The 20764-nt window shown below is 43.6% G+C and overlaps 1 protein-coding gene across 1 annotated transcript in view; it reads left to right on the top strand.

The window, feature by feature from the left end:
* Positions 1–18978: 18978 nt before the first annotated feature.
* Positions 18979–20764, top strand: part of POU3F3 (POU class 3 homeobox 3) — a 3499-nt gene continuing 1713 nt past the window's right edge. Inside the window, exons 1-3 of the mRNA XM_006872448.1 lie at positions 18979–19063; positions 20395–20514; positions 20668–20743. Of these exons, the coding sequence (XP_006872510.1) occupies positions 18979–19063; positions 20395–20514; positions 20668–20743 (281 nt within the window). The remainder of the gene's footprint in view (positions 19064–20394; positions 20515–20667; positions 20744–20764) is intronic.

Here is a 20764-nt window from a genome sequence, read left to right as displayed (position 1 = left end):
ACAAAATTACAATCATCATTTCAGGTTAATGCTTTGAGCTTTATTCTGTTCTCAGTATCAGGGAGGTCTAGAAGACATGGTCTGTATTAACAGTATGGTGCTGTAGGATCAGCACTGGACTGCACTACAAGGCCGACAGTTCACTCCCACCAACTGTTCTCAGAAACCCTATACAGAGTTGCCATGAGCCTGAACCAACTTGACAACACACAACAAAGATGCCTTTCTGTATGAATAGTGTGTGATGAGGAAGACCCCAGTGAGGATTGACACATTGGCAGCAACAATGGGCTCAAACATAGCAATTGTGAGGATGGGCAGGGCGCGGCAGTGTTGTGTTCTGTTGTACGTAGGGAGGGTCATTGCTTTTAAGCTATGAGGTATGCTCAGTTGGGGCTTACGCACTGAGTCACATGACAGAAGTGCCCAGAGAGCTGGTTTGGTTTCTTTTATTTCTCACTGAGTTCTGCTCACTTACACTTTAACACCACCACTATTAAACCCATTGCCGTAGATTCCAACTCATGGCAACCCCAGGCGCTTCAGAGTAGAACTGATTGCCAGTCCTGGCTTCCACAGTTCCACTGGTTGGATTGGAACTGCCAACCTTTCGTTTCGTACCTGCAAGTTCACTGTCTGCTACCCAGGAACCTCACTCCCACCTTAGCAGGGACTGTATGGCTGCTTCATAAAACACAGGCAGTCATGATGACTTACTCATCCTCACTGGTCAGCACCTAACAACAACAGAGGGACCTTAGGAGCCTATACTATTCTCGTTTGGATAAGAGAGTGGAAATCTTGTGTTTTCCAAAGTCACAGGACAGCTTGCAATTTGGCACAGAGGTGCCTCTCAAGGGGAAACTCCCATCAAACTTAAAATGATAAGGAGGTTTTGAGGAGAGGAGGGGCAAGATCATATCAAACAATTTGCATTCCACAATGTATTCTCCATAAGAAACGCTGCCTATGCCTAAATTCATAAACAACAATATGAGTGGGGGGAAAAAGTTGTTTCTTTGCAACATGTCCCTACCCCCAGTCCACTCCTCCTTCTGAGTTTCTCCAATGCTTTGGGAAACCAATTCAAATGTTTTCTCAAATTCCACTGTACAGAACTATAATATCTTTAAAGCACAAGGCTGGGCACAAGGAAATTTAAAAATAGAAAGAAAAAATAAACGATACTCAATGCTTAATGTACTTAACCCTTAGAAAAAATGGATATGAAGCTTATTTGCTTGTCCTCTCTACAAAACCAATTTAGTTGTTACCCAGTGCCATTGAATTTATGAAGAGCATCAAGTACAATCTCAAAATCAGTTCACTGATACAGTCAAAGCTGGTACTGCATTGACTTCTAAGATGCAACTGTAGAAAAAATATGTGTCCAAAGGCCTGTGTTGAATTCGCTATTAGAGTTTAGAATTTTCTTTAACTTTTACTCCAGCAGCTCACAGCCCCACATGCAGTATTGGAGCTGGGCCTTGTGGGCTAGTGTATTTAATAGAAAACAGTGATCTGTGTGTGGCATGGGGAAGAAAGAAAAGATAAAGCTGTGGCTATACTCATGCTTTTTGAAGGGTTGTTTGCGTTGAAGTAACTTATTTTTTGTTGTCCACTGATTTTCTTCCAAGAGCACCTCATCACACTGAGTTTAAAAACACACAGATGAGACAACTCTGCTTCCAGCTAACACATGGTTGCTTATGTATGCAATTCACCAAAATCAGTATTATGAAACCGTATTATTGTCAAGACTTTTAGGTCTGTAGTAAAGGACATTTTAAAATCTCATCAAAACTGTTGTTCACGTCTTGGTTTTTTCTTTCTTTGTGGAATCTGTGTCTTGGGCTAAGGATGGTTAATACTAGTCAGCCCTGATTGGTCAACATCTGTTTCTTTATAGGAACCTTACTTGCCAAGTAGCTGGACAGCAATACCCATTTGGTATTCATGGGAAGTACTTGTCGAACAATAATGACAATAATTGCCTCTGATTCTTGTGTTTACAACACTGCCAAAGTATCATTAGGGCCTTATTTATAGATAATAATGCTTATTAATCACAAGTATTTGAATTTTGGAATGTATTAGATTAATATTCTTTTGTACCTCAGTTCTGTACTAATGCTGTGAAAGACATTTACTGAATGCAACTCATTGGGAATGCTTATTTTGAGCTGCAAAATAATGTGTGTAATTTGCAGGTGAAAGATAAAGAAATTACATGACTACCTTTCAACAGCCTCCACCGTGATCAACAGCCAATAGGCCCTAGCTCTAAAATGAAAAAAAGAAAAGAAAGCAAACTAAACATTTCTGGATGTACTGGTTTTTTAAAAAATATTTTTAAATCCTATGACAGGAAAATTTCCTGAAGATAAGTCTACTATTTGTTCTGCCTTAAATCTTGAATGGATGGCATCATTTTCTTGAAAAGAAACTAGGGGGAGGAACAGTAAGTGATTCTGTAACTTTCACATTCTTTAAGATTGGAAGGCTTGTGGGGAAAATATAGTATTAAGGATGACGATTTGTTATAAACAACAACAGTACAATCTTTGGTCTTAGTGCCCAATTGTAAAACATTCTCTTTTTAAAATTTATTCAGTAATAGTTCTATGTGAGTAAGTTCTGTGCAAGCAAACACTAAAGATTTCCCTACTTTTATGTGCATTTAGAAATATGAATCATTTAAATTTTCAACAGATTATCACAATTTTCCAGGACTAACTCAGTAACATCTTTTGTGTTCATTTAATAAGACAACCTTGTAACTAAATATCAATCACTATTACCCTCATCCTTTTCACGTAGTCATACTCTCTTGAAGTTATAGCAAAATGAAACTGGCAATATTTTCTTTTTCTCTAGCATACATTTTTATTTGTTCTAAGAGATGCATGCTTTACATGCTAGAGTAATATTTCAGCATATTTAATTACATGAATACAAAATGTAATAACATGGTTTTCCAGAAATTTTTCTAAAAGTTCTTTAGAGTCTAAGTGACATTTTAAGATATGTTCAAGAAAGTCTTTTTAAATTGTCTATGATAAATATTTCCTAATGTTCTTCAAGAAGTCCTGGTGTGGCACTGTGGGTTAATGTGCTGGACTGCAAAGTTGTTTGAATGGAAAAGTGGGCGGTTCAAGCTTACCAGCCCCTCTTCGGAAACCCTATACAGGGTTGCTATGGGTCAGAACCGATTCCATGGTACTTAACAACAACAAGCTTCTTTAGACAAACCTAAATATCCATAGCCTTATCCTAGTCTATCTAAGACTACTTAAAAACAGTCTCCGTGTCTAGTTACTATTGACCATGCATAGTATTATCCTCTCTTATTCTCTCCATCATTGTTCCTCACAGAAAGTAAAGGGACTGCACCTTTCAATTCCTTGACTTACACTAAGAAAACTGTCCTCCCTAAAATACCATTGACATTTGTTCAGCTAATGTTGCCAAGCCAGAGCATACAAGGAGACTAAGATCATAATTCATTAAATGTATATTAATTCATTAAATGTATATTAACATGTCAATCCACTATTAAATGTAAGTTGATTCCAGTTAACTGTTCAATAATTATTTTAAATATTTTCTAATATGTCTGCATGTGTGTGTGTGTCCTCTCATGGGACTAGACAAGGTGAACAATTATCTGATCACTTCAATCAGTGTAGTCAGCAAAACTTGGCAAATCAGGCCCTTCAACTTCCACTGATTTAAATCTGGGGCAAATATCTAAATCCATATAACAGCCTCAACTTTACAAACACACTTTATATATGTGCATTCAGGTGTGCCTATTCAATAGAATGAGGAATTAAGCATGATCTCCAAGAATGAATTCATATCTTACTAATTTAATCATATGGAAGTCAATCTAGAGAGTTCAAATTTTGCTCTTTTTAAATTTTTTTCTTCCTTAAGAGCTACAAGGATGAGAGGACAACAGTACCTTGAATTCTCTAGATAACCCATTAAATTATCCAATTGATTTTGCCTTTGGTAGACATCACCTGTTTCTTTTTTTTTTTAAAGATGCTGGTAGTTCAATGAGGAAAGAAAAGTGTTTTGAGGAAGCACAAATGTTCTCAGGACACTTGATGTGTGTCATTGATGATGTCTAACCATTGAGGCTAAAGACCTTAAATCTTGAACCTTACTAAATAACCTCACCCACCTGTCCATGGATGGATGGAAGGAAGACGTGAGGGGAGGAGGGGGGGAAATGTTAGTTTGTTAAACTAATTTGAGGGTACTGAAAAGATAATTCACTATGAAAAACTGTTAGAAAAATGTGTACTTCACCAATGTCTTATAGCAGCTTTTTAAAACTCTAGTTGGATATGAAATGGGAGCTCTGTCAACGTTTTATATTTTCCCTGATTTAATAAGCATTTTTCCTTCTTTTCTTTAACTGCCAAATATTTTAATGAAATTGAATCTTGAAACCCTACAATCCGGGGAGTTTTATTTCCTAGATTATAGTTCTGTTTGCTTTTAGGCTACAGATGCCGAAGTACTTCTTCTCACCCATCTTTGTATATGTGTAACATGAGTCTGCTAACACCCACTTCGTTAATTTAAAACAACAGAACAATTATTTTACATTTTTATAGTGAATGATGACTTTTCATCCTATTTTTTGTATAAACATGGTATATTTTTTAATCCACTATAGGCTTTGTCTCTTTATATCACACCAAATCATCAGATAGAAAACTTTAAAAAATATAAGCCTAACTTATTTTTGCAGTTGATCTTAAACCCGGACTAAATTAAAATGTGTTTATGTCTTTCCAATAAATAGTTATTTTTGTTGTTTGTTTTCTGATTTTCACTTGCGATTTTTCTATCATTTTAACTTCAAACTTTGTACACGATTTTAGAAACAATCCTCAAAATGTAGCTGGGCTAATTTTCACAAGCTCATCACTAATATTTAGACAACACTGAGGAATCATTAGTTTTTAAAATAGTCTCTCTAAAATAAACAAACAATAAATCACATGTGGGGATAAACATCACCATAAGCGTCGTATATGATTTACAGTAAAGACATACACTTATATAAACATGCAGAAACAAAAATATTATCTCCTGATATCAGTAAAACTATTACATCCTTCTATCATGGTCTACAAGAAAATTTGTATATTTTATGATTTTGATTCATTTCTCAAATAGGACAAATACCTTTCAAAGTATAAAATTCAGATCTAATATTTCTTTACATTTGCTCAGCACAAGTGAGCATTTGGACTCTTAACAATTAATGCCAATGTATTCATTTTAACTCTAAGTTTTATTTCAACCAAAAAAAGTCTTTGAAACATCAAAGATTCAGAATACCATTTAACAAGAAGCAAATAAGTAACATAGCATCCCATATTATTCAAATCATTTTAAGTACAAATATATGCTTCAAATTTGCTTTTATAATTTTAATTATCACTGGACAACTGAATGTCTTTTAATAAATAAAGAATCCTATAAAATTAATTAATAATGCTTTCTTTACAGTGGAATGGAAAATAAAACTAATGCTCTGGAATTTAATTTTTTGGAAGGCAACAGTTTTTAACTTTAAAAAGACATAGTATGCACCTGACATTAATTTTACTAGATACAGTGTTCATACTTCAAATGTGCATTGTAAAGTGGGATACCCTGTTTACTTTATTTCAAACAAGTCATTTAATTCCACTGACCTTTTCACTGGCATGTGCTTAAAATAGTAATCTTATGCATATTATTTACTGATTTCTGCAGTCAACCTAGCACAATTCATTTTATAAAGAACTTATGAATTTTTTCAATAAGAATGTTTGATTAGCTCCTTGCGATATTGCTGAAGTTCTTATGCCAAGATGCCCAAGCTTCAAAAGATTTGTAGAGATTTAGTTACTCTATAAAATGTATTGTTAATCATTCAAGTTTGGTAGATTACACATGGGCATGTTATATGCAAATGTATTCACTTGGGGTATGTATGTATTTTGTTATGTTATGTACATAAACATCTACCCTTGTGCATATGTATATTTATATTATGTATAAATATGCATAATATATTACTAAACTGTACTATACATAAAAAGGAGATGCTTCTAAAGATACAATATTTAGTTAGCTGTTAGAGCTGTTTCTATTAAAGCAATTTGGTGCTGTTTTTTCTTACACAATCCCAAAGGTGAGATGTATATAGACATAGTTTAGTTATTTACTGTTCTTCAAAAAACTGGCTTTATAATTTTATGTTAGCAAATGTTTCAAAAAATAAAAGTCAAACCCTTCCCTTTACCTTCCTCTCCTCTTATTGTTATGTGCCATCGAGTCGGGTCCGACCCATAGCGACCCTGTACAGGGTTTCCGAGGGTGTAAATCTTTACGGGAGTAGAAAGCCTCATCTTTCTCCCGCGGAGCGGCTGGTAGTTTCGAACCGCTGACCTTAAGGTTCGCAGCCCGATTCGTAACCACTACGCTACCAGAGCTCTTTTCCTCTCCTCTTAGGGAAGGCTATTGGTAAACAGTTTGATAAAGGACTCAAAGAAAAGTTAAACTTTGATTCTCAAAACAAAATCTTATTTAGTTAAATGGTAACATTTTGCCACTGACATGTTTTATTAAAAGTAGTGGTTTGTAAATGATCACATTTAGATGTCATTTAGTTAAATGTAAATTATCTTGTTTAGATGTAATTTAAATTGCATCCAGATACTGGGATAGTCAGGGTCTTCTGAGTTAACCAGAAAGTGTGTGTAAATGTTACTTAAAGATGGTATTCTGGGTAACAGGTCTTGTAAAGAATTCTGACTAATACTAAGCCATTTAATATCAATAAATCCAAGAAACAAAAATATATATACCACAGATTTCCCTAAATTGTTGGAAATCTTCAGATGCCAACATTAAGACAAAACGAAGACAACTAAAAGCACTTGTAAAGTTTTTAGGATCCCCTGTATCTGATGTTATTTATCCAGAATAGGAGGGGCTTCAAAAAGTTCATGGAAAAATGAAATTAAAAGATAATGGAATTTTTCCACGAACTTTTTGAAGCTCCCTGGTACAGATTAACAATTGGGTCCATCTCCCCAGTGAAAGAGAGGACTGTTAAGCCTTTTTCTGAAATCTCTCTGCCCTATTTTCTCTTTGAGAGCTGAACACACTTGATAGGATTGAGGGGAAAAAGGAGTCCCTACTTGATGTTTTGAAGAAGTAAAATTTTAATTTGGCTGAAGTTTTCTTCTGCTTTCTCTTTTCTACCGAGATATAATTGACAGCCTCTGTTTTGTATGAAATTATGGAAATCATAGACTGGAGGGAAGGGAAAAAAAATGTGTGGGTGTCTTTTACGTCCCAAAAAAAGCTCCCAACGCTGGAAAGGAGCCAATAAATTGGAAAGAGCCTGAGGAAAGCAGCATATAACAGGACCAGAAATGGTCGGCAAAACAGAAACTCCAAAAGTGACTTGTAATTGGTTCCTACATCTTCCTTATCCCTCCCAAAAAATAAAATCAAGATCCATGCAGCAATCTTTTTAAGGCGGAGGTAGAAAGGAAGCAAATAAACAATTCCCTAAAACGTAGCTTCCCCGTGGGTGCAATCCAATCTAATGAGTAGGTTGCGTGATAGCAACGCTGTCGATGACATTTCTCAGTGAACATTGTCCCTTTCAGCCTTACCCTCGCTCACGTGAGTCAGGATGTCCATGAATATTTCCGGACCACAAGGGGGATCTCTTTGGGATTTGGAAGGAGGGAAGCGGGAGACTCCGCATATGTAGAGAACCAGAAAAATTAATAATAATAATAAGCTCTACTGTTGAAGGTCTGGCTCTCAAGGCTGAAAAGGTTAGCTTGCACCAGAGCATCGTGTAACGTTCCTGTCCTGCCCTGAGAGCGTACCACACTTACACGCATACACGCCCTCATACACACACACACACACACACACACTCTTCCAAACCGCTCCAGTCGCCTGAGCTAAGGAGAAGCAGCGCACTCCGAGGCGCGCTCGCTGGGAGGTGAGGCGACCAGCCCCGCAGGGCACTGGGCGCAGCCCTCCCGGGTAGGCTAGCTGGCCGGGCTTCCCGGCGGGCGGGCGGGCGCCACAGCAACCGGGGACGAGCCTCAAGGCTGCAGCACTAATAACAGCAATGGGGCGTCCTCGAGAGTCGGGCCGGCGGGCCCGGCGATCGGCGCGGGAGAAGGGGCGGGAACGGAGCCGCAGACCGGGGGCGGGGAGGGGTGACGCCGCTGTCCCCCTCCTCCACCGCACCCCAGCTCTCCCTCCTTCCCTCTCGCCCTGCCGTTCTCACCGCCGCCGGGAGCTCGCATTTGAAAAAGGCACTGAACGCCTGGAGGCCCCACGGTCCTGGAGACGTGGATCAAAGAGGCGCATGTGCGTGCACGCGCCAGGCGCGTGGCCGTGGGGGACGCGGGAGCGCCGGGAACCCCACGCGGCCGGGCCACGGAGGCGGGAGGGGCTACGTCGCCGGGAGAAGTGCGCGGGCTGCTCTCCCTGCGCGGACTACACAGGTTGGGGGCCGCGCCTCCAGGGGGCGCCGGCGGGTTCGCGCCCCACAGTGGGTTTCGCGCCAGCCTCGGGAAGCCGGGAGGAGTGGCTCGAGCTCACAAGGGCTGAGCTGTGCAGTTCCCCTCGCCTCTCCGGGAGGGCCAGGAGGAGCTGGAGAAAGCTATAGGCTGCCCTAAGCTGGTGCTCATCCCAGAACGCGGAGAAGGGGTTACACTTGTCATTAAAGAGGAACCGCTTTGGCATCGCAGCCCGCGTTCTCTGGTCTTCCGCTTTGGAGGAAGCCTGGAGGATGCAGGGGGCAGTTTGCCTCCTGGCTGGTCGGCTTTGCTTGACTTGATCATGACTATGAGGTTATTAAAAGAGGGAGGCTTGCCTCTCCTCACCACACCGCGCTTGGCATCGGAAAGTTTCCTAACACTTGTAGGCGGATGAAATACCAGCTGGGGATGGCCCGAAAGTGTCCGAAGTCTCACCAGCGAGCTCCGCCTTAGGCTATCCCAGAAGTCACCCCAAACGCACGCCTGGGGGTCCGACTCCGCCTAGGAAATGGCCCACGGCCGCGGAGGATTCCAGGGCTGGAGGCTGCGAGGTGGGGGACGAAAGAGATCCCGGGAATTGCTAACAGCGTAGTGCTGGATTGCGGGGCCCCTGCCTGGTTCCTTCGGATTCGGGTGGAACTCTGCGCCCGCGAGGGAGAATGCCCTCAAGAGGCAGCCTCGCTCTGCTGAAGGAGTGGGCGCCAAGCACCCAGAGGAACAAGTTCGCATCCTCGCAGGGCACCAGGGTTTGGGAGTAGGGGTCAGTCCGGCCCAGGAACCCCTGATATAGGGACTCACCAAATAGTCCAGGGGGAACGCCTAGGGCCGAAAGTGCCCTCTGAACAGACCTGGTTTGTGAAACTCTGAGGGCCTTGATCTCATGGGCCGATTCTTACTCTGGAAGTTCAGGTGAACTTTGGGTGGTGACAACCCTCCTTTCTAGCCCCCCTCCCTCCCAGTACCCACACACAACCTTCCCCCCACCCCCAGCTCCGCCTGACCTGGACCCATCAGCTGAGGCCAGAGGTGTGCGGATTTTTTTTTTTTTTTTTTTAAGACTCACATCCTATAAATGGGAGATTCTTATCAGGCAGCAGATTACTTAGCGCGTTCCATTTCTCCGCGATCCAATTTTATTAGGATTTACTCTCATTTGTGCTTGGCTTCTCTGGGGAAATAATGCTTTGATTAATGTAATCCTGGCCAGGGATTCGCCACATGCCCCTCGCCCATCTCCCAAGAGAAGGGGCCTATTTGACAAACAATAACAGAGCAGCAACTCTTGCAATCTGCCCACACCTTTGGGTAGTGGGGTGGGGAGAGGGTGACACACGTTCACACTCCGCTTGTTAAATGCAATGGCGAGAGGGGGCGGCGGGTTCTGCACCGGGAGAACTTTCCAGAACGCAGAGCCCAGGGCTCCAGGCTGCGGTGCGGGCCTCCTAGGCTCCACGCTCAGACAGACGCTCCGAGGAAGAGGACCCGGGCGGAGTGCGCTTGTCTTGTGCGTGTGGCGTCCTGCCCTCTGTTGCTCAGAGTGTCTGCCTCTTTGTCACCCGCACAGGCCTCCGCGTGACGATCTGCGCACTGCTCGCGTCGTCCACGAATTAGGGCGCGGACCAAGTGGCCAACGCATCTACAGCGCCCCCGGCGGTCCCTGAAGCACCTCAAGAGCGGATCTTTTGGGGTAAACCTGGTTGTGACCAGTGACGTTCCGCCACCTCCAAAACCATGGCCGAGAAACCTCAAACATGGAATCCATTTCAACGGTTTCCCACAGACAGACAGTAAAAATTCTCAGACGCAGGGACCCAGAGATGCGCCCTGGCCCTCCTGCCTGCCAAGTGCCGGGCGTTACGCTTCCGCTGCCCGCTAGCCCTCCTCTCGCGTATCCCCTGTTCCCTCCCTGAAGAAAGAACAGCTCAATTAGTAAAGGACAGAAGGAACGAAATCACAGGCACGGAGACGCCCTCGGAAGCTCCATTCTTCCACGTCCCTGCCGCTCCTTTCCCCATTCCCACCTTCTCCAATTCAGGGAGGGCGGGGATGCAGAGACTGGGAAGGGGTCCTGCCCTCCTCCGCCGGAACAAAGCCCGCCAGGGGAGCTCGCGGCCGCGCGGGGAGCCGGTGACAAAGGCAACTGGGCGGCGGACTGAGCCCAGCAGCAAGTCTGCACTCCAACAACTGGATGGGAAAGAGGGCCCAGAAGATGGGGATGCGATTTGCACCCGGTTTTTGCTGGAATGCAGCATCTCGTTTCAGATTGTTTACTCAGTGACCTGTTAGGGTGACTCAGCATTTATCGCCTGCCACCCACCACGTCCTTGTTCCTTTCTTTCTCCTGTCTTCATCTCTCTCCCTCGATTTTTCTCCACTTTATTTCTTTTAACTTACCCCTTCTCCCTTAGCCTTTTCCTTTTTTCTTTTCTGTTACAGACCGTGTAAACCTGGTCCCCGACACTTTTCCATAAAAAAGCAATGCTGATTGGACTTCTGAGGGCCGCTCTGGGAGTTCAAATCAGTCTGAAAGTCCTTACTGGGCAGTGTTAGTGGGAGAAAGGGAGTGATGGGAACGCTCTTAATTTGATTTTGCTCCAAGTAAAATGAAATGCCGCTAGAATTTGGTCTAAGGAAGCGTAGCTTAGCTCTAGGGTCCCACAAATCCAACATTCAGGAAGAGGAGCTTGTGGTGCCCACAAATTCCTGAATCGGGGGTGGGGGTGTGGGGGGGTGAGGTAGAAGGCCTCGAGCCACCCTGAAATGTGTCCCCAAGGCAAACCTTTCTGTGGGAAGTTAAAATCTGACTTTCTAAACCTCAAAGAAATCTCTGGCAATATCCCTGCTGTAAAAACTAGTTATTTATTTTCTAATTTAGGATTCCTTTCCTTAATAGTCTTGTTCTAAGTGAAATTGTTTGTTTTTGCAATGCAATTTTTACAAAAGAGAACACAGGTCACACGATTTGAGAGGAATTTTGCACTTTGATATAATACTAAATTAAGATTTAACGTCTATCAAATGCCACTGTAAATCTAGAGTCTACCCTTTGAGCTTTACTGAGTAATTTACTAGTCTCACTGCAGAAAACGGGGGTGGGGATGGGAGAGAGGGCAGGGGGAACTTTCAAAGCAATAACGGACTTTTAATTTGGAACTCACAACGAAGCTCATGAAGCTACAGTGGCCAAGGTTACTTAATTCTTACCACCAAAGTCTCCTTGCAAGATATTTTAATGCTGAAATTATATTGCTGCAAATCATGCAGTATTTGAAGTTTCAAAAGTGAGCAACAATAGACATGCTTTCTAGAAAACAGCCCTGAGGTTGACCAGTTCCGGGTGGGGTCCAGAAAAGGAGCAGGGCAGTGAAGTGGGTGCATCTGCATTCACAAGGAAGAAGGCACCAAAGGAGCATCCTATGGGGGCAATGCAAAAAAGAGCAACCTGACAATCTGCACCCAGCTCCTCAGACAATCACTAAGTTCAAATGTCAAAAAATGTAATCATAAAAAAAACATAGCTATTAAAGTACAAGAATTGGTTGCTTTCAGTTGTTGCGTGTGTGTTCATGGACGCACCGAGGAGCACCACAATTACTCTCATATCCACTGAAAGACTACCTGTTCCAACTCAGAAAGGGGACACTGTGTAATATATAGAGAACCTTCAGGTAGTGAAATCATCAATGGAAAGAAGTGCGCGATTCTGTTAAAAGCTCAAATTCAGAAAACCCAACCTCTGTTAAAACTGTCACTATTCTGGAGTTTTGTTTAAATACATATACACACACACAATTGACCTTGGCATATTTTTCTAGCTAGGACATACCTACATGTTTTTGTTAATAAATAACAACAATAATAATAATCACTCATATCATGTTACCTAGCCATATGAATTTAAATTTGATGAAGACCATTCTGCTGGGAGAGAGGGGCAGATTAAGAATAGTCCATCACATGGTGTTAACTACTGCTTACCTACCTTCTGGTGACTTTCATTACAAGATGGTACACTATCCAGCTAGAGTGGGCAAACTATTAGAAATAATTTGTTGTTGTTGTTGTTTTTAAAGCATACACTAGATTACCAATTTATCATGCCTTCTTGATTTAGATTCCATAATCTGAAATTCCCTGTAGTTCAAAGCTGTCCCCCTAAGAGTTAGAATGAAAGCTTCTTACTATAGGGTAAGAAATTATGGTGTCTTTGAATTTCTAATTACTTCTTCAAATCCATGTAAGAAAACTAAGTGCTTGCTCCTTTTCCTACAGATCAGATAAATCCGTTATCAAAGTGATACAAAGAAGGGGGAAAGAAGAGATATCGAGCAAAAAGCTTCAAAAAAACTTAGCAAAACCTAGCGTCAACTCATCCACTGCCAAGACGACAAACTCTATTTTTGCCCAAAACCTACAGTTGACTAGTCCTCTCCCTAGTCTATAACACGGTGTGGATTCTGAGTGTGGTTAACATTTTAATTTGTAAATGCTAATCTCAGACAACTGTGCTTCCACACTGCAATGCTATCAGAGTGCCTTATCATTCTCAAATGGAAGCAATGAGTAAATGCCCACTTTGTGTTTTATACATTTGACCCAGGTAATGTACTTCGTTTTCTCATTTGGCAAAAGCAATTGCACCATCCCTAACAATTAAAAGTCTGTGGTTTTGTCCCGCATTTTGGATCTTAATTCCTACCCAGTTTGATCATTTCCACCCCCCAAATCGGTATAGAATGCCAAAGCAGTCACTACAAAATGTCAATTCTTCTCAAATTAACTTGTTGCTTTACTCAGAATCCTTATTTTCTATTTATTTTTACTTTAGGGAATACTATACATTTCATGTTTTCTTTCAGTTTAAGTACATTTGCAAAAACAAGAAAATTGAGTAGCAGCCTAGACAATAATAATCATAGATCCTATTAAAAGTGATACAAAGAATTATGCTCTGAATATGCATGATTACTGCTTAACTAATGTTTTGCAAAACTTCTGGCTAAACAGAAAAGTTTTATTTACCAGTAATAATATTTAAATGCATTTATCAACTTAAGACATGCAAAGTAAAAGAGCTCAGAGACATTTGTCCAGTTCATGTGAATCTCCCCTAAAAGTCTTTTGTCTGAAATGTCCAAAGAGATGGAGAAAAAGCAATGTTGGCCTCAAATAATACAATTTCTCCAATTCTCAACTTTGTTTTATTAACAAACACTTGATAGCACATTTCCTGATAGTACATTTCATCTATGACAGCTCATAGATGAAAATTCTGTAATTAAAGTGTTTTTCAGAGTGTCTCCGTTGCTTATATGATTTCCATAATCTTTCAAACTTCCGAAATTAAATACCCCCTTAAATCTAAACTCTGACCTTTTAAAGTTAGCGTCTTAGAAAAACTTCTCATGACTGGAACCTGGCTGACTTTGAGTACAGTTAAAAAGAGTATGGGGTCTTTACCCCTCTTCCAAAGGAACCTTAGAGCTTTCCTGTACTGTGCCCCTTACTAACAGGCACTGTGACACATTCGCAGGTGCATTCGACTACTGAACCGTGGAAGCCAGCTCTTATTTCCAGTCACTCATGGCTTCCCTTTAGTAGTCACGCTCTGTAAAACTCCTTGGGAAAATTGTTAGTGACAAACTGACTAATTCCTCAAAACTGGTCAGGATTTGACCTTCACCATTTCAGGAAACTGTCCCCCTATCTTTTTCATCCTTTAGACCACAATAAAGTTCAATCAGCATAAGCACTATATACAAAGTATTTGAGTGGAAAATCTTGTGCTCTGTTAAAACTTTCTTCAAGTGAGTTTAGTAATATTGTACTTAAAAGTTTCAAACTCATCGCTCTATTTAACTGCTGGCTATTTTGTATTTTCTTTTCCCTATCAAACCTTTCAACAATACATTTTAAATCTTTCTTAAAACCATAGGCAGTCCAAGAATTAAACTAGCCATTATATATCAAATGGAGTAAAAGAGATCCTGGACACCTTGACAAAGTCTCTGGGGATTTGAGTTTTATTCATAACTCAGTGCATCTATCTATCAGACTGTAGAACATTCATGATTTAACAATCATGAACAATTCATTTTGATATTTCACACACACACAATAAAACCTGAAAGGTAGATTTTTAAGCAGCCCTAATAATATTTAAATGTTTTTCTCACAGTCCAATTCTCTTTTTCCAGCTCTACACTGGGAGTGGATGAACACTTTTCAAACTGTATTTCTTTCTGGACTACTTCACAGACTTACATGGTTGGGGGATGAGAAGGTCAGTGTCCTAATATTTTTTAAAATTGTTATTGTACAATGCGTTCCCTCCTCATTGTGAATATGCATAGAAACGTAGGGTGTTTGTTCCTTTGGCAAGTTTAGATGATGAGCAGATTTGCTTTACAAACAACTACGTTTTACTCAGTGCCCACTAAGATGAGTCAGTGCGCCCCCTGCTGACAAGTCAATAGCGCTACTCCAGAGCACTTCCAAAGTTTATTTTGTTCAGTAAACCGTGTCATATAAAATTAACAACAACCAATAAAATTAGCTTATATGTTTCAACTGTAAAAGTCTAAAACAAAATAAAGCTAGTTTTAGTGGCGCTAGAATTCTCTAGTTTGGCTTATTCTCTTTGGCTGAACCAAGGTCCTTTTATCTAAAGCCCAGTGCACAAACATATAGCTTAATGTGACTAGTGTTCTTCCTTTTATTTCTTTCTCTATGGCAACCAATATGCTCTGCTCAGAAATGTTCCCCATCAAGAAAACAAATGATCTTCAGGGAGCAGCTCTATATGGCATCTGGTCCAATGGAGCACACAGAGTTAACCCCAGTCAAAAGCGACGCTGCCAAGCACGTAAACAAGGAGTGGAAAACTAGCGATTCTTACCCGCCCCCCTCCCCAACTGAAACCTCTTCCTCCATCCTTATAAACCATTTCATTGATTTGGCATCTACTGTTTCCAAAGAAACTACCACTTGTAAATTGCAAGGTGTTTTGTGTACAAAAGTGCAGTGAAATTCCAGCCATTTGATCCCCACCCCACCCCCATTATCCCAGACACTGCTCCTTTAAAAGAACAAAACCAAAAAGCTTTAAAGATCCTCTCCAGCCTATTGAACTAAGCTAAGGTACTCGCGGGTCTGGACTTGGCCTAGCTATGTTCTCCAGCCATAGTTATTTAATTAACTGCACTTAGCAAGTAACTGCACCCTCAAATTTTACAAAACCCAGGCAAGGGGGGGCTAAGGCAGCTGTCAAAAACAGAACACAAAGTAAAATCTAGTTTGTGATGCTAAAGCTCCTTTGAGAATAAAATGTAGGGATGTCCTGGTTAGTTTTGATTGATCGCCCTCTGTCTGATGGACTTCCACTACGACCTGGGAGGCTACATCTAACGGCCTGCCCCCAGAAGCAGCATTAACCAGGGGTGTACTGACATCCTGCTGCTGCTTCCTTCCTGGCTTCCTTCTTCCCCACCTCTCTGGCCTCTCCTTGCCAAGGCCCCGTCCTCTCCCCACCCCCTGCTCCCAGCAGGAGTTCCCCCACCCCAACCCCAGGCAAATATACTCAGCTCACCACATCACTACTGGCTACAAAAAGGAGTTTTTCCCTGTTAGTCCTTATTCTCTGAAACAAACAAATAAATAAAAATTAAAAATATCTATAATCCTGCGTGCTTTATAATCGCTTTTTTCTATGGCTTATAATTTTTTGGGGGGTCACCATCAATAAATAAAATTAATAGCATTTCCCTGGCACCCCTTCCAAAAGTAAAGTGCCACCACCAAAGAATTGCTTTGTTGTGTGCAGCTCTGGAATGAGTCCATCTTTTTATGTAATTTTAGCAGGGTTGGGTTGATTTGTTGTTGTTGTTGTTATTGTTTTACTTCCCCACACACATACACTTTCCTTTCTTTCCTTCAAACAGTTAGTTGCTCTGTGAACCCTCTCTTGTCCCAAGCTATGAAAATAGTCTCCCAAACCTATAAGAACCTAAGTAAATAAACCGAAAAGAAGGGGAAGAGAAAGAAATAGCAGGGAAAGAAAATGAAAAGCACTTACCAGAAAACTTCCAGGGTTAGATTTTAAAATAAAAGACGTTTTATTTTTTGTTTTAAATCAGGTGACTTGGGGGGGGGGAGGCATATTCTCAACTCCCCAGAACCGATGCATCCTTAGCCTTCCCTTTACACTGACTCCTCTAAGCCCAGCTCTCCACTAGTCTATTATTTTCACCAAAATATATGAAAATGTATGCAAATGAAAATCAGCACTAACTGTTCTCCCCTTGTTATATACTTTGGATTTTTTTTCCAGACAAAACAATCACACTCCGCAAAAGGAGGAGGCGGATGGGGTAGGGTTGGGGGGCGGGGGACTGGGGGAACGACTAGGAAACTAAGTAGAGGAAGGGGGGAGGAGAAGGGGACAGACCTCAGAACAGAAGTATATTTCTGTTATCGAGGAGCACAGCGTTTTGGGGGGCTTCCCATACGCTTGCATACACCCTCCTTGAAAAGAAAGAAAGTGGATCTGTTTGCAGTCGCGCTATCACGTTTCATCAGGCCACCTGAGAGTGCTTTTGAAAGCGTGTACTGTGAAATTCATAGCAGTAATTTAGACAAAATCCTCACTGTATATTAATGAAAGGCGGCCCCATGGCTCTGTTCCTATCCTCCCCATTCAGTGTAAACAAAACCACGAGACTCTCTCGGTTTTTGAGCCGGATCCAAGCAAAATCGGCAGGAAAGGAAAACACGGGGTGTTGGCACTGACTATTCAAACGTCTGCACCTGGAGATCTCAGATTTATTCAATGAAATCTGTGTTCCATCTTTTATATATATATATATATATACACACATATATATATACATATATACATATATGCATACATAAATATAAAAAGGATCCTTTGGGGAACGCAGGGGGAAAATCCGTTCTGTTTGGGGTTTGGTTACTATTGCCTTTCAGATCTATAGCTAAGCAATAATGGCTTTGCTGAAACCTACCTACGATGGTATCTTTCACCCGGCAAGCAGGAGCTTGAGCAAAATCCTACATCAATTCTATGCGTCTACTGTTCATCTTGAGATCATGCAAAGGCTGCGTGGCTGCGTGGCTGCAGCTAGACTGGAGACCTCAGGATTTGACTGAGTTCACCTAACTGCGCTCTGCAGGAGAATGATTCACCCAGAAAGAAGGGCAGGCCTGTTCACATTTTAATCGGAACCCCGCCGGCGGCTCGGCATCTATCTACGCACTGGTCACCACTGGGCGGCGAGTGCCTCTGGGGCTCTGGACTGCGGGCTCCCACACGAGTTGGGGGCGGCGGTCGCCGAAAAAGCGCACCCGCAGCTGGGGATGCGGGGGTGCACTCACACGCATACTCATTAGGAACGATGCATTTATTGAATGTCCGAGTTGGGTTAGTTCATTGGAAATCCCCGAGGAGGGTTCAATTTGCCCTTGTTTTCGTTGCCACTTTCTCTTTTTTCTTGGTTCGCTGAGGTTCCTCTGTGCAGCGTTTCCGCTCGGCCGCGTCCCCCCCCCCCCCACCCCCCTTCTCCCGCCTACCCTGAGCTCTCCCCCCTCCCTTCACCCTTAACTCTTTCAGTTGTACAGATGCTAAGAAAGCATTTGTTGCCGCAAACCCTGACCACCACGCAAACCCACAGTAGACAGAAAAGAAAGAATAAAGCACCACCATGCATAAGAATAGCAAGCAAGCAAAATCACATCATTAATAACCACACTGCAATTTAAATGTGCGCACGCACACACACACAAACAGACACAATGTAAGCGGTGGAACAGTGGAGGGCGCGGCTAGTGGATCGAGGTTCTTTGGCAGGGTTCCTGCTGGAATGGGTATTCCTAAAGCCATTTGGGTCAAATACACTTACAATGTATCTACGGGGAAAGGTCGGGCTGATTGCTTTTCAAATACATCGTGTGGCTCCGCTGACCGGCACCCTCCGAACTCGCAAGGGCATGCACAGTACTTGCATAAATCCCCGAGGCGGGAGGGAGGGAGGAAGGGTGGGCGAAAGAGGGAAAGAGGGGTGGAGGATTGAGGGAGCAGCGGCTGGGAGCGGTCCGTCTCGCACGCGCGGGCACCGCGCTGGTCCTGGGCTTGCGGGTTTCCCAGATGATGGCATCCGAGAACTTAAACAAAGAGGGCCGCCACCGGCGCGAAGCGACTGCAGAAAGTTGCGGTGGCGGATTTCCAAGGAGCGTGGCTACCACCCGAGTTTTTAGCGATGCTTGCCCCCCATTTCCACCCCCGCCGAAAAAGAGATGAGAACCGGTTGGTGAAGGGAAGAGGAAACTTTAAAACCGCTGGGGACACCTCTGTCTATAGGTATTAGCGTAAATGGCGCATCCGGGCCGCGCGCTTTACACATCTCTGGCATTGGAGGGAAGGAGGAGGGTGCCAACGGAACGCAGTATTAACTGGGGTGGGTAGGTTGCTATTTTTTCATGATATTTTCCTTTTTCATTTTCTTTCTGATTCTCCTCCACCCCACCCCACCTCACCCCAACCCCGCTTCTCTCGCCCCACCCTCCATTTTCTCTCCTCTTTCTTTCCCCCTCCCAGACCTATTCCGAACGCCCAGAGCCGCCGAGGGAACGCCAACGTCTCGGCCGGACACTAAGAGTTAAGATGTGGCGGAGGGGCAGAGGGGGAGGGGGAGGGAGGGGAAAGTGGCGACGGGGAGGGAGTAAGGGGGACGACAGATTTCCAGCTTCTACGACGCTTTGCCTAAATTAAAAAGCAACCAATCGGAACGGCCGGAAGGGGGGCCGCGCGTCCAGAACCAGTCATTCCGAGCCTGCCAATCACGCAGCGGGTAGCCAATCAGCGGGGGCCCTTGTGCTCGACTTCCTTGTATTTGGGAAAGTGTGGTGGTGGGTGCGCGCTCTCAGCGGAGGGTAAACATTCGACAGTCCCCGCTCTGAGAGGGAGGGACAGAGAGCGAACTGTCAGTTCCGAGAGAGAGCGGGCGAGCCAGAGAGGGAGAGAGGAAGAGGGAGGGAGAGGGAAAGTGAGAGAGGGAGAGAGCGCGAAAGAGGGCGCAGAGCTGAGCTCCTGCTACAACTCCTCTCCAGCACGGCCAGCGCCAACACCGCCACCGTCAGTGCACTCTACCAGCCGTGCAACTTGCCCACTGGAGTTGATTGTGTACCAAGGATCCCCTATATGCACACACACACCTCCACCTCCACCAATGCACTCTTCTTCCTCCTCCTCCAGACAACTGCTGGGAAAAAAATAAACACCAAACCCAACCGTCAGCAACAAGGTAACAGAGCACTTCAACCTCATTTTTTTTTCCTGTTCAATTTTTTTTTCCTTGTTATATTTGTTTCCTAATTTCTGCCCAAAAGGAAAGATGTCGCATCAGACTGTGACTGTTGCGAGGAGAATGGAAAAGGACTCTTGTTTCAGAGGCAATCCAGAGCTCCGGCAATAACAACTTCAGAGAAATGCATCCTCGCAAGAAGTTTTCCTAGGACAGAACAAAACTTGAAACGAGAGGACCAGAGGGGGAGACCAGGAGCCAGCCTCCTCTCTCTGCACAAGCCAGCAGCCAGCATCACCACGCCTTCAAGGAAGGAAAAAGTTTTTCTACTCGAAGGGAAAACAAGTGAAATGTGTTCCTGAGGAGGAGATACCAGTTCAGGCAAAGGAAGGAGCGGGACCGATTGCAGATCGAGTACAATTTGGTTAAGGAAGGAAAGAGCCGCTTCTTTCTTTGTTGTCTCCTGTGAAACCTTCACTTAACAGGTGAACTGAGCCCTTCACGCCCGGGGCAGAGTCCACGCTCGCTCTGTGGACTGGAAGGAGAAGCCCGAGCAAGAGCGCGCAGAGGGAGAGTGGACCCAGCGCAGGCCTCCTCCCCACCCGGCAAGTCCCGCTGGAGCAAGCCAAGCGCACCGGGGCTGGGGGGGAGCCACGACCCTCCCTGAGAGGGGCGACCACGGAGTGCGCCCTGAGAAGCAAGCCCCCCACCCCAGAGCACTGCTGCTGCTGCTTTTACTGCTGCTGCTGCTGACCAAGGCCAGGCGGCGACCCCCGCACCCTGCCGAGCGGCGTTGCAGCTGCAGCCGGGGGCCGCCGCGGCGGCGGCGGCGGCGGGGGCGGAGGAGGCGGAGGA

This window comes from Chrysochloris asiatica, unplaced genomic scaffold (genome assembly GCF_000296735.1).
Source record: "Chrysochloris asiatica unplaced genomic scaffold, ChrAsi1.0 scaffold00197, whole genome shotgun sequence".
NCBI classification, from domain to species: Eukaryota; Metazoa; Chordata; class Mammalia; order Afrosoricida; family Chrysochloridae; genus Chrysochloris; species Chrysochloris asiatica.
Note: the sequence above shows the minus strand (reverse complement) of the source record. Positions and strands in the feature narration are given on the sequence as shown.